The sequence below is a fragment of the Babylonia areolata genome, chromosome 23 (genome assembly GCF_041734735.1).
Source record: "Babylonia areolata isolate BAREFJ2019XMU chromosome 23, ASM4173473v1, whole genome shotgun sequence".
NCBI lineage: Eukaryota > Metazoa > Mollusca > Gastropoda > Neogastropoda > Buccinidae > Babylonia > Babylonia areolata.
In genome coordinates, this window is record NC_134898.1 from 16,730,880 (window position 1) to 16,745,425 (window position 14,546).

Genomic DNA, 14,546 nt, shown 5'->3' on the forward strand with positions numbered 1-14,546 from the left:
TTAAATGTAGGCAGTTTACATTTGACAGTTAGAAACTGAAGGGTTCACTGTGGCAGTTAGTGGTAATTATGATTCGCCAGATGTTGCACTAAGTGATCATAATTCGTGTGTGTGTGTGTGTGTGTGTGTGTGTGTGTGCAGTGTGTTTCTTGTTGTTGTTTGTTTTATTCTGTTTCATGAGTGTTTCACAGCCCCCCCCCCCCGGCCAAGATTAACGACCAAGGGAAGTCAACGTGTACGTGTTTTTCTCGATTTCAATGGAGTTGATTCCCTTGAAACTTGGTCACGTGATGTGTCCAAAATGGCCAGGCTGTACGAAATAGCAGTTTTAGCGAAACAGCTTAAAGATCCAGTCATCGCGGGAGATGATTATCAACAAAGAAATTTGCTGTCAAGGGTTTGTCTTTTTTCAGGCTATCCAATGAATAGATTAGCGTGCTGTTGTCTGTTTTTATCTCTTCGTTAAATGTACTGTTTTGAAAGTCGTGATCCACAAACAGTGCTCAGTTTCAGTTTCAAGGAGTTGTCAATATATATATAGAGTCGATATATATATTGCACAACATGTTTTACAAATAAATTACTGATTGACTGCTCCCTGAGTAGTCAGAACGCATTACTGTCACAGTGTTACGCTGCATATGTTGGTATTCTTGTGTTCTGAATAGATTCCCAGTTACTTTGCCCAGTTAATTCACTCCTCATTCTCAGAATCACTTGCCATGGATATCTCGCATTTGTCAGTGAGACTCAGGCAGTGTTGAATGTGTGTGTGTGTGTGTGTGTGTGTGTGTGTGTGTGTGCTTGCACATACGTATGACTCAGTAAGTGAGTGCATTATCATGATGATGTGTGCAATGCATGCATAGGTGTGTATGCTTGTGTGATATATATTCACATACGTGTATGGTGTGGTGCTTTATGTAACAGCTGTGTGTGTCACTCTGTGTGTGCATGTTATTACTCTCTGTATATACTACAGCCTATCGATCAGTCCAAATTTTTTTATTCCTCCTTATAACTGAAACTGAAACTCAGTTCAAACAAGTCAAAAGCTGATATCTGTGTGTGTGTGTGTGTGTGTGTGTGTGTGTGTGTTGTAACATCAATCCAAACAGCTGAAGTAACTATGACACTTTAAAACTGAGAGTAAACTCAGTTCAAACCTCAAGAGTTGCAGTACCATTTTTCTGTAGCTATGCCAGGTGCTGAGCTATTGATTCTCAGTGTGTGCATGTGTGTGTGTGTGCATGTGTGTGTGGGGTGGGGGTAGGGGGGGGGGTGTCTATGAGATGCATTTTGTTTTAATCTAAGCCTTATTTACTTGATAGCTTTTAGTTTTATAATCTGATTCATCTCTGAAATGTGCTTTTTGATTCATATGAACACATTGGATGTTTTCCGTCGACAGAGAGCAGTTGAAATGTTTTTTAAGGCATGTTAAAATTCAAGTTGATGATGTAAGGCACTTCGACCAGCATCGGTACTGGATATCACGCCAAAGAAAAATTATGTATTTTTATTATAGTTTTTATTGTTGTTATTATTTCAAACAATTCATGAGTTGCAGTAGCATTTAGCTGGAGTGGTAATAATGCCTCTGCAGAGAAATCAAAAGATTCTGACCACATAGGTTCAAATCCCACACTCACTAGTATTAACTATTGACTCCCCCTCCACAAGACCTTGAGTGGATGCAGGTCAGTCTGATGAGATGATAAACCATGGTCCCATGTTCTACATGCACTTAGCACAGTTTAGTATCAGTATCAGTAGCTCAAGGAGGCGTCACTGCGTTCGGACAAATCCATATACGCTACACCACATCTGCCAAGCAGATGCCTGACCAGCAGCGTAACCCAACGCGCTTAGTCAGGCCTTGAGAGCACAGTTTAAAGAACCCGCAGCAATAGAAGGGATGTCCATGGCAAAATTCTGAAGAAAAATCCACTTTGGTAGGGAAGCAAATACACTTGCAGGCGGAAGAAAGAAAAAAAACATGAAATAGGTGCCAATGCACTGCAGTGATGATGCGCTTTCCCTGGTGAGAGCAGACAGAATTTCACACAATGAAATCTTTTGTGACAATAGGACACTGCAATACAATACAATACAGTACAGTACAGTACAGTACAGTACAATACCAATGCAATTCAATACAATACAAAACAATACAATACCAATGCAATACAATACAATACAAATCTATATCTTAATACAATGCAATATAATATAATACACAACACATCACTGAACACATCACAACACAATTCAATACTATACAATATAACACAGTACTAATACAATACAGAGCTATGTAATGCAACACAATACAATACAACACAACATAAAACAAATGCAACACAATAGAATACAAATTAATGCAATGTAATTATACAATACAATGCAACAGTACAACACAACACAGTACGGGGTTTTTTTTCTGTTGTTTTCTACAGGTGCTGAGCTACATGACGGAAGGGGAGGACATCAGCGCGGTGTTGCCCAGCGTGGTGAAGCTGCTGGCGCACCGTGACCTGGGGGTGAAGAAGCTGGCAGGGGGAGGTGCTCCTTCACCACTCCCCCTCCCACACTCACATGGTGCTGCTGGCCATCAACTCCCTCTGCCAGGACGCTGACGAGAGCAACCCCCTCTTCAGAGGTCTGTGTGTGTGTGTGTGTGTGTGTTGAGGGAGACAGGGGGTGGGGGTGGAGGGGTGATAGTAACACAATGTAAAGAGCAACCCCCTCTACAGAGGTCTCTGTGTGTGTGTGTTGAGGGAGACAGGGTGTGGAGGTGGAGGGGTGATAGTAACACAATGTAAAGAGCAACCCCCTCTACAGAGGTCTTTGTGTGTGTTGAGGGAGACGGGAGGAGGTGGGGGAGGGGTAGAGGGGTGATAGTAACACAGTGTAAAGAGCAGCCCCTCTACAGAGGTCTGTGTGTGTGTGTGTGTTGAGGGAGACGTTGGGGGAGGGGCAGGGGTAGAGGAGGGAAATAGTAACACAACGTAAAGAGCGAACCCCCTCTACAGAGGTCTGTGTGTGTGTTGAGGGAGACGGGAGGAGGTGGGGGAGGGGTAGAGGGGTGATAGTAACACAATGTAAAGAGCAGCCCCTCTACAGAGGTCTGTGTGTGTGTGTGTGTTGAGGGAGACGTTGGGGGAGGGGCAGGGGTAGAGGAGGGATAGTAACACAATATAAAGAGCAACCCCCTCTACAGAGGTCTGTGTGTGTGTGTGTGCGTTGAGGGAGACAGGGGGGCGGGGAGGATAGTAACACAGCGTAGAGTGAACCCCCTCTACAGAGGTCTGTGTGTGTGTGTTGAGGGAGACAGGGTGTAGGGGTGGAGGGGTGATAGTAACACAGTGTAAAGAGCAACCCCCTCTACAGAGGTCTGTGTGTGTGTGTGTGGTAAGGGGGGAGGTGGGGGTGGAGGGGGAATAGTAACACAATGCAAAGAGCAACCCCTCTACAGAGGTCTTTGTGTGTGTGTTTTGAGGGAGACAGGGGGCAGGGGGGGGATAGTAACACAATGTAAAGAGTGAACCCCCTCTACAGAGGTCTGTGTGTGTGTGTGTGTTGAGGAGGGGGGAGGGGGGTGGTGCAATAGTAACACAATGGAAGAACCAACCAACCTTTAAAGCATGCAAAATTTAAACACTGAAAATGAAAGACAGCCAACCAAAACACTCTGGGTGGAGGTGGGATGGTTACACAATGTAAGAACCAACCTTTATAAAGCATGGCATTTAAACACTGAAAATGAATGAGAGACAGCCAAGCAAAACAGTCAAATCACTCATTTTGATACACACACACACACACACACACACACACACGCACATACACACAAAATGATCACAGACTGCACAACATTCACTACACCTATCACACATCACAATACCCAAATGATGCACATGTATATCATATCACACTACGTAATTTATCCAAGTATCAGTATTTAATCACAGTGCTTAAAAAAAAAAGCATATCACGATACTAAAAACTGCTCCAGTAACAAAACACATTTAAACCATGTATATCGCAATACTTACAATTAAGAATGCGGGGGGTGGGGGGGGGGGGGGGGGTTAAGCCACGTTCCCCTCCCAAGTTTTCTCTCAGTTGCAAGAAATCTTGGGAGATGCCTCCACAATTTTTCTCACAATGTGTGAGAAATCGTGGGAGGTCCCCCTTGTTTTTTATCAAAAATATTTCCTTTGTCATTGGAGTTGGTTTCTTGTCTTTTCCCAATGCAAGTCTTTGAGAAAAATGAGAGAAAGAAAAAGAAACGAGAAATGGGGGAAATGACGATGACGATCTTGATAATAACAGTGGCGTTAGTGAAGACATGAAGAGTAATGACACTGAAACACAACTATTTATTGTGTTTCACATAAAATTGGATCACTGCAATGCATCGACCTCAAGTTCAAGATTGGAATCAATAGCAAACGGCACAATTCAAGCAATGTGTATAACTCAAACAGAAATATGAAAAAATGTAATATAATATAAAATAAGATGATATAATATGATCTGATATAATATAATATGATATAATGTTATATGATGTAATATGGCATAATATGATATAGTATGATACAATACATTATAACGGAATCTTTCCTGGATGTTGGGAATAACATCAAATTGATTAAACTTTCTACATAAATTTGACAGCAAAAAAAAGGTGTTTCATAATGCCACATAGGGCATGTGAAAACTGGACCAAATAGTTTTGATGTTTGTTGTGATTTAACTTTTTCTGTCATATTTATTTAGAATGTTCTTCAAATCATGCTTGCTCATTTGTTCATCTGTTTGTGTCAGCATCCTTTTGCATGCAAAATTGCACTGAAAACAGATTATCAGTTCCATTGAAGGCACTGAGAACATGAAAATATTTTTGAAACAGAGTGAAAGAAGACCAAATCAACCAGCCAAGTAAACTCACATAAGGACACACACTCTCTCTCTCTCTCTCTCTCTCTCTCTCTCTCTCTCTCTGTCTCTCTCTCTCTGTGGGAATAACATTTGTCATTGTCATTGTCTCTCTCTCTCAGTCACTCCCTCACTCACTCACTGACATACACGTACATTCACACGTTTTTTAAACCAGTACTATGCCATCAACTCCACCGTCTATTGTTGATGTCGTCGCTAACACCACTGTCATTATCATGATCGTCGTCATTGTTTCCCCCATTTCTTGTTTCTTTTTCTCTCTCTCATTTTTCTCTTAGATTTTCATTGGGAAAAGACAAGAAACCAACTCCAATGACTAAGGAAATATTTTTGATAAAAAATAAAGAGGACTGCCCACGATTTCTCATACATTGTGCCCCCCACGATTTCTCATAATTGAGAGAAAATGTGGGAGAGGAACAACCATGATTTCTCGCAATTCCATGATTTCTCTCGAAGCGAGAGAAATCATGGGAACTGCTAGAAATTGTGGGCTTACAGGGGGGAGTTCAGGAGATGGGAGGGGACAGGGGGGGGGGGGATCAGGAGATGGGAGGGGACAGGGGGGAGTTCAGGAGATGGGAGGGGACAGGGGGGGAATCAGGATGTTGAAGGAGGGTGGTGGTGGGATCAGGAGATGGGAGGGGACAGGGGGGGGGGGATCAGGATGTTGAAGGAGGGTGGTGGTGGTATCAGGTGATGGGAGGGGACAGGGGGGGGGGATCAGGATGTTGAAGGAGGGTGGTGGTGGGATCAGGAGATGGGAGGGGACAGGGGGGGATCAGGAGATGGGAGGGGACAGGGGGGGGGGGATCAGGATGTTGAAGGAGGGTGGTGGTGGGATCAGGAGATGGGAGGGGACAGGGGGGGATCAGGATGTTGAAGGAGGGTGGTGGTGGGAGGGGTTTCGGGGGTGGGGGGACAGAAAAAAGAATTGTTACGATGGTGCTGTGTGGATTGCAGCCTGTGCAACCTTCCCCTGCCTTAGAGGTTTTAGTTCTACAGCAGTCTTTTTTTCTTTTTCTTTTTCTTTTTTTTTGGTGGGTTGGTTGGTTTGTATTTTTGACTCACTTGTGTAAACAAAGTGAGTCTATGTATTAACCCAGTGTTCGGTTGTCTGTGTGTGTGTCTGTGTGTCCGTGGTAAACTTTAACATTGACATTTTCTCTGCAAATACTTTGTCAGTTGACACCAAATTTGGCATAAAAATGGGGAAAATTCAGTTCTTTCCAGTCATCTTGTTTAAAACAATATTGCACCTCTGGGATGGGCACAAAAAAATAAAAAAAAGAAGCCTAATTATATGCAAACTGCATGTACTGTTATATTTATATTTTTTGTATTCTCTAAACTTGGCACTTTGACCTCTTATTCTGACACAACAACAAGAGGAGTCATTATAATCATTTTTTGTTCAAACAGGAACTTCTTTTGCTAAGCATGGAATTTTTATTTATTTTGCAAACATTTTGGTGCAGATAGTAAAAAAGGGAATTTACTCTGTAATTAATGCTAGGGGACGTAATTTATCACAAGTGAGTCTTGAAGGCCTTGCCTCTCTTGTTTTTATTAGCAAACTTCAGAACAGCAGTTCATATACAGTTCTCTCCCATCTCTTGCCTCTCCTGTCAAGGTTTTACAATGGTTAGTCAGTATCACTCATTAATTGACAGGGTTAATGGTATTCATCTTGGAACAATTTGCTTGACACTCACCAGGTAGGGAAACATTAATCTACACCTGTGATTGTACGTTACAAAGCTTGCAAAAATATGCTAAAAAATAATAGTAAAATAAAAAAGCTTGAAAACTGCAAAAATGTGCTCCAAAATACAGAAAACTTTGTCAGTGAATTGCCCATAAGTTTCTCTAAAGTTGTGTCCATTTCTCTTTGTTTATGCTTAGTTGAAAGGTGGAACAATAAGTTTGATTGATGAAGCTTTGATGCCCAGGTACTGTCTGGATGTTGGTGTAAAAATACTTGCAGTGGTGTCTGAGCTCTGCCAGGACATGATGAGTTACGGTCCCTGGTCAGTCCAGGTGAAAATGTCTCATCCCCATTGTCATTGTGTGTATGCAGACCAGCTGGTCTTATCTCTGACCATTTCTGTACTCCTTTCCTTCCAGGTCTGGCACTGAAGACACTGGCATCCCTGCAGCAGGAATGCATCACCGAACACCTGGAGAGAATCATCGGAGCGGCTCTTTCAGACAAAAGCGCGTATGTCCGCCGGGCAGCGGTCTTCGCCTGCGTGAAGCTCCACCAGATGTCGCCCTCATCTGTGAAGGAGACAGACCTGGTTGACACGCTGTATGGAATGATTCGAGACCCTGACCCGATCGTGGTCACCAACTGCCTGTCTGCTCTGGATGAGATCTTGGAAGACGAGGGAGGGGTGGTTGTCAATAAAGCCATCGCACACTACCTTCTCAACAGGCTGAGCACCTTCCCCACATGGTCACTGGTTCAGGTGCTCACTGTTCTGAAGAAGTACAGCCCTGTCGACGACGATGAAGCCTTTGACATCATGAACATCGCTGACAGTTGTCTTGAAAACAACTCGTCCACCGTGGTGTTGGCTTGCATTGAGCTGTTCCTTCATCTCTTGGACAAACTGCCCCACTTGCAGTCGGAAGTGTTCAAGAGGTCACAGGCCACGCTGGTCAGTCACCTGATCAGTGACAACGTGGAGCTGACTCACGCCATCATTGACGCCATCTCCAGGGCTTCACACATTGCTCTCCCCCACTTCTACCAAAGCTTTCAGTCCTTCTTCTGTCGCAACAGCGACCCTTTGTACCTGAAACTGAAAAAGATCAGTCTCCTTCCTCAGCTCATCGTGGAAGAGAACGGGGAAGCCATTCTGGAAGAACTGCGGCTGTACTGCATGAACAGCTCTGAGGATGTGTGTTTCCATGCCATACAGGCGGTAAGGATCGCCCACCAGCGGAAGCCGTTTCTGTCAGAAGCGTGCGCAGCCATTCTGGCCGGCCTCATGGGCACCTCCTCCTTGCACGTCCTCTCCAGCCTCCTTCAGGTTCTGCAGAACGTTCAGGTCACCGACCAGAGTTTCTGGGACAAACTGGTCTCCCCCATCAGGCACCACTTTCTGGCCTTCACAGACAGCCGAGCCAAGGCAGCCGCCCTGTGCCTTATAGGGCAGCATCTGCAGGACTCTGCGGAAGCCTTCACGGTCGTGGAGGAGTGCGTGGAGGGGTTTGGAGAGCTGGACGACAGGGACGTGAAGATCCAGCTGCTGACAGCCACGGCACGCATGTTCCTGGCACACCCCCGTGAGCTGCAGGGCTTGCTGGGCACCGTGCTGGAGGAGGGGGTGGGGGACGGGGACGTGGAGGTGAGGGGGCGGGCGGAGTTCCTGTACAGCCTGCTGGAGAGTGGCCTGGACACGGCACGCTTCATCCTCCTTGGGGAGCAGTGTGGGGAGGGGCAGGGAACGTAGGGGTGGGGAGGAGGAGTGTGACAGAGTTCCAAAACTGCGTTGTGTTTTGTTGGTTTGTTTTGGATCAGGGTGTACAGAATTTCATGACTACAATATGTTAATTTCTGAAATAGTAAGTACAGAATTCGGTGACTGCAATATATATTTGTTCATTCAGATTTTGAAAGAAGGAGCACAGAATCTCATGTTTGATTGTTGGTTGTTTTTTTTTGTTTGTGTATGTGTGGTTTGGTTTTGTGTGTGGTATGGTTTTATTTTGTGTGTGTGTGTTCTTTGCTTATTTTTATCATTGAATGGGCAAAGTGTATTCTCCCACAAAAGTGACTTGGCAGCGATGCAGGGTCTCCTCTGGTGTGTGGCCTTCTGATGACCTGACATTGATGAGAGGCCTTGGATTGTCACAAGTGAAAAGTTAACAACAAAGAATGTTTGTTCTCCTTGTTCGAGGGACAGGATTTATGGATGACAAAATTATGCAGTATGTTTTTGTGTTGCGTTTTGTTTTTTCATTCATGGCAGTGGATAAACAGACTTCAGTCTCTCCGAGGAATGTGTCGAGACACAGGAACAGGGAATGCAGAATTTCATCTCTGCATTAATTTACATTTTTACTCTGTGAATTCCCCCCCCCCCCCCCCACCACCCCACCCCCAATCATCTGCACTGTTTCAGTGGCATTACTCCCACGCTGCTCATTCCGAGTTCCCCAAACACAGCGGCACCTGGGTTTGTCTGTTGCAGTCCCAGTATCCGCAGTCCACAGGGAACTATCGATGAAAGATGGCCAGGAGGCCACACACCAAAGAAGACTGTACTGCTGCTAACTCATTTCGGTGGTGCACTGATTTTAACGTACTAAGGAACATCACCTACTAAGCACCCTACTAATGACAATAATTGTTTAGTCGCAGAGTTAGACTGACCCCCTGCCCCCACACCACACCCCTCTAGCACCCCAGAGTGGAGACCGCCGCCACGTCTCTCCATTGACAGTCCTCCATGAATCTGCTGACACCAAAGACCTTGACAGGACTCATCCCAGTCACAGAAGTGGAGGTGTGTCAAAACTAAGGTCATCATGAGAGCAGGGCATGAAAGGCCACTGAACCGTGGACTTTTTTTTTCTTTTTCTTTTTTTTCTTTTTTTTTTATATTGATATTGAAGGAGGAGGATGGTGATGCTGCTATGGAGGTCCATTTTAGGTTTGGGACTTCATGACAAAGATTCATGCTTCCTTTCAAAGCGATATCCCAGCGTTAACCAGGTCTGAGAGATAAAGACTCTTGCAGTGTTGGACAGAAAATTTTCGCAGCACACCCAGAGACACGCCCATGAAGTGGATGATATTTGGTTACACAAGTATGTGGTCCCCAGTCTTCCCATTTAACTTAAGCCCATACTGAGCACACTCAACTCTGTGTAGGAGATGTCTTTGGGCTGACAAAAACCCTACATCTGCTGGGAACCGAAGCCATGTCCTCCCAGCCATCTCTCCATGATGCTACCCACTTTGCCATGGCTGTGTGTAAATGTGTTGCATTTATATTTTCTCCATCTCGTCCGTGTTTTGTGTGGTTACAGCTTGCAGGAAAAGCTGTTTCCTCAGTCTCAGAATGTTTGTGTTTGTAACTGTTTGTTAATGTATGTGTCTGTATATGTGTATGTATCATTTTCAACTTTTAATGTTTATTATTTCATTCAGGGATGACTTGATAATTCTATGCATATGATGATTGCATGTATATTGTGGACGTTGAAAATTTAAACCAGACTGCATTTCGCTTTGCAGCTGGTAAATTTTTTGGTCGGTTGTTGGGAAGGGTTTTTGTGGGTAGGGTGCTTCTTGTTTTTTTTTTTTTTTTTTTTTTTTTTTTTTTTTTTGTTTTATTCTTGGAGAGAGTGGGTTTTTTTTATGAATAAGATGTCAGTCACATGATTGTTGTTAGCACTGGGGCATAGAGAGTTGATAGTGAATGGTTACTTCCCTTGGAATACATGTGAGAAACTCCTGTTGTCCTTAATAATGATAATAATAATAATAATATTTATTATATTGATAACGATAATAAGTATTTATATATAGCGCTAAATCTTGTGCAGAGACAAATGAAAGCGCTTTCACACCAGCCAGTCGCTTGCATGCATGCATAACTCTTAGACTGGAAAAACTGAAAACAAGGAAGAGGCAGGGGAGGCAAGGGTTGTCTTGGGAAGAAGACATGAAACAGCTGAGTGCGGAGACCTAATTACCAAACCCCCCATTCCCCATCCCCCCATTCCCCATCCCCCCTCCCCTCCCCTCTGCTCCCCAGTGTTCATGTTGTATTGCTTAGGAGCAGTGTGGTAGAATGGTTAAGATGCTTATCTGCCAGTACAGTGCCTATGAGGGTCTGGGTTCGAATCCCGCTCCCCCCCCCCCCCCCCCCCTTTTCTCTGCAGTTTGACGGGAAAATCTTCTTCTTCTTCTTCTGCGTTTGTGGGCTGCAACTCCCACGTTCACTCGGATGTACACAAGTGGGCTTTTACGTGTATGACCGTTTTTACCCCGCCACGCAGGCAGCCATACTCAGGGGGGTTGGAGGGGGGGGGTGTATGCTGGGTATGTTCTTGTTTCCATAACCCACCGAACGCTGACATGGATTACAGGATATTCAACATGCATATTTGATCTTCTGCTTGCGTATACACACGAAGGGGGTTCAGGCACTGGCAGGTCTGCACATATGTTGACTTGGGAGATCGTAAAAAAATCTCCACCCTTTACCCACCAGGGATTCGAACCCAGGACCCTCAGATTGAAAGTCCAGAGCTTTAACCACTCGGCTATTGTGAAAATCCATGGTAACAAAAATGTCATCCCCTGGAAAAATTATGTAAAAGAAATCCTCTCAGATGGTTACGCAAAATCGCAGGCGCTCAAGGCCTGACTCAGTGCACTGGGTGATGCTGCTGTCAGGGTTCTGCCTAGCAGATGTGGTGTAGCGTATATATATATATATATGAATTTGTATAAGCAGTGATGCATCCTTGAGAAACTGAAACTGAAACTGAAATTGCATAGGAGCACAGCTCACTGCAGTAGTTAAAATCGTGGTGCAAATTTCTTCAGCAGAATCAAGACTCCCAAGACTGGTTTATTGTTTACTTACAAGTATACAAAATCCCTTGTTTGATATGCGCGAGTGTATGTATTTCAACATAAAATTATGCAAATAATACATTTAGGGTTAAATAGATGTTCTTTCATGTATTTTGGTGACTTTTTCAATTACTTTGTGTGTGTGTGTGTGTGTGTGTGTGTGTGTTTCATCTATTTTGTCCCATTTTCCTTTTATTCCTCCATATGTGTATGTATATTAATTGTCTATATGTTATAAAAATGGAAATTTTAAGAAATGTTAAGAATTATTAAAAACAAAACAAAAAAAAACACATGCATCGATTGTGGGGTCTTCAGTGTGTACATTTGATCTTCTGCATACATCATACACATGAAGTGGATTCAGGCATTTGGTCTGATATTCTGGGAGATTAGAAAAAAAATCTCCACCAGGTGCAGTAACCAGGATTCGAACCCAGAACCCTCAGATTGAAAATCCTGTGCTCTCATCATTTGGCGGTTGAGTCAGGCAAATCTGCTGTCACAGGGTATACAGGTGTCAACAACCATCTACCTGAAGATGTAGTCATCAGCCCCATCCACATGCAATGTGCAGCTTCTGTTCAAACTTGTGTGTGTGTGTGAGAGAGAGAGAGAGAGAGAGAGTTTGTGTGTGTGGGTGTGCGTGAATGCATGTTTGCATGTGTGTGTGTGCAGTGCAGTGCGTGCATGTGTGAGTATGCACAAGTTTTTATATTGATATGCACTTGTATGTATCCTAATTTCTACTGCATCTGTGTTTGTGTATGATTTTCGATTTATGTTCGTATCTTGTTATGTATCCTTGTGACCCCGGTACACTTGGTAATAAAGACATATTATTCTATTCTGTTCTGTTCTATTCTATTCTATTCTATAAAGAGCCATACAATGACATACAGATATTCAGAGGGCTGTGTTGATCACCTGTTGTCCTGTGGTATTTTCTGCTATGCCTGTGTTTTGGGAGAAATTTATTGTTTATAATTTGTGATTGAAAATCAGCAGTTTGGGGGAGCATGTGTCCTAATCCTTTGTTGACAAATCCAGAATACAATTTGGTGGAAGTGTCGACGGGCGAAATAGCCAAGTGGTTAAAGCGTTGGACTGTCAATTTGAGGGTCCCGGGTTCGAATCACGGTGACGGCGCCTGGTGGGTAAAGGGTGGAGATTTTTACGATCTCCCAGGTCAACATATGTGCAGACCTGCTAGTGCCTGAACCCCCTTCGTGTGTATATGCAAGCAGATCAAATACGCACGTTAAAGATCCTGTAATCCATGTCAGCATTCGGTGGGTTATGGAAACAAGAACATACTCATCATGCACACCCCCGAAAACGGAGTATGGCTGCCTACATGGCGGGGTAAAAACGGTCATACACGTAAAAGCCCACTCGTGTGCATACGAGTGAACGCAGAAGAAGAAGGAGAAGAAGGTGGAAGTGAGACCAGAATTACTGATTCTGATCATTGATATGAAAGCATGGGTGACTCTTCACCCACGCTATATGCCAAAGATGATACTGTTGTGTCTGTCAGTTATACATTCTTCATTTAATGTCCTCAGAGAGAGGAATGGTTGTTTGTGTTAGTGAAGTTTGTATACTTTTCAGTGCTTTCGTGCTGTGAACTTTTCCAGTCAAATTCCATTTCATTCTAAACATATTTAGAGAGAAGTATTGAATGATTGATCGGAGAGTTATGTGTGCACACAATAATGAAATGTTTTAACTGGCATCATGTGATTGCAGTTGGTTTGGTAAGCATAAACTGTGCAGATGTCAATATTTAAGTGATTTTTTCCAAACTTTTTTTTTCTTCAACATGAATGGGTTGTTTCTGTAAAGAAAGACTGAAGGAAAGTAAAAGTTTGACTTTTCGTGTGTGTGTGTGTGTGTGTTATCTTTTTAAGTCACCCTCAGTGTCATGACCTGACAGACATTAAGCTGAACAGGATGGTTGCTGGATCTTCTGATAAATCAAAAGTGTTCTAAAAAATATATATATAATAATAATTTATATGTAAAAGGTTGCCTATAACATACAGGACAGGGGATGGGTCCAATCAAACAGTGTCAGCAACGCACATGCATGTACAGTGACACTGTGGTTGTTCTGCAACACACACACACACACACACACACACACACTGAATGACAACACACACACACACACACACACACACACACACACACACACACACACACACACTGAATGACAACACTACACTACACACACACACACACACACACACACACACACACACACACACACTTGCTTAGAATGTTTTCGGAAATTTTAAACTCCAGTCCAGTTGGTATCCTCCTTTGATGTGTTATAATTAATGTTGTTATTTATATTTACATTGTTGTAGGTTAATACTTGTTGATATGCATATACATATTCTCCTTCCCATGACACCTCATTCAATACACACCACAATCTCTTTAGACCTTTTTCTTATAATATACTTTTCCTCTGATACATAACATGAATACTTTTTTTACACTAACATTCACATGCATTCCCTTTCCTTTATCCACTTCTTTACTCCTTTCCATCTAAAAACACTTATAGTGAATAGACATTAAACAGAAGATAAAACACACACACACTGAATGACAACACTACACACACACACACACACACACACACACACACACACACACACTGAATGACAACACTACACACACACACACACACACACACACACACAATGAATGACAACACTGCACACACACACACACACACACACACACACTGAATGAAAACACTACACACACACACACACACACACACACACACACACACACACACTGAATGACAACACTACACACACACACACACACACACTGAATGACAACACTACACACACACACACACACACACACACACACACACACACACACACACACACACACAATGAATGACAACACTACACACACACACACACACACACACACACACACACAC

At 43.4% G+C, this 14,546-nt stretch overlaps 1 protein-coding gene across 1 annotated transcript; it reads left to right on the forward strand.

Annotated features, from left to right (window-relative positions):
* Positions 1 to 298: 298 nt before the first annotated feature.
* LOC143298176 (AP-4 complex subunit beta-1-like) lies at positions 299 to 13,441 on the forward strand. The gene is made up of 3 exons (XM_076610925.1): positions 299 to 397; positions 2,460 to 2,662; positions 7,099 to 13,441. Exons 2-3 carry the CDS (start codon positions 2,599 to 2,601, stop codon positions 8,430 to 8,432), a joined length of 1,398 nt encoding a protein of 465 aa, XP_076467040.1. The 5' UTR covers positions 299 to 397; positions 2,460 to 2,598; the 3' UTR covers positions 8,433 to 13,441.
* Positions 13,442 to 14,546: the final 1,105 nt, after the last annotated feature.

Bases quoted from the DNA above. Each gene is read 5' to 3' on its own strand.
- LOC143298176 (XM_076610925.1), top strand. From the start codon at position 2,599: ATGGTGCTGCTGGCCATCAACTCCCTCTGCCAGGACGCTGACGAGAGC. The intron at 2,663-7,098 runs GTCTGTGTGTGT...CTTTCCTTCCAG, and splicing joins GAGCAACCCCCTCTTCAGAG to GTCTGGCACTGAAGACACTG.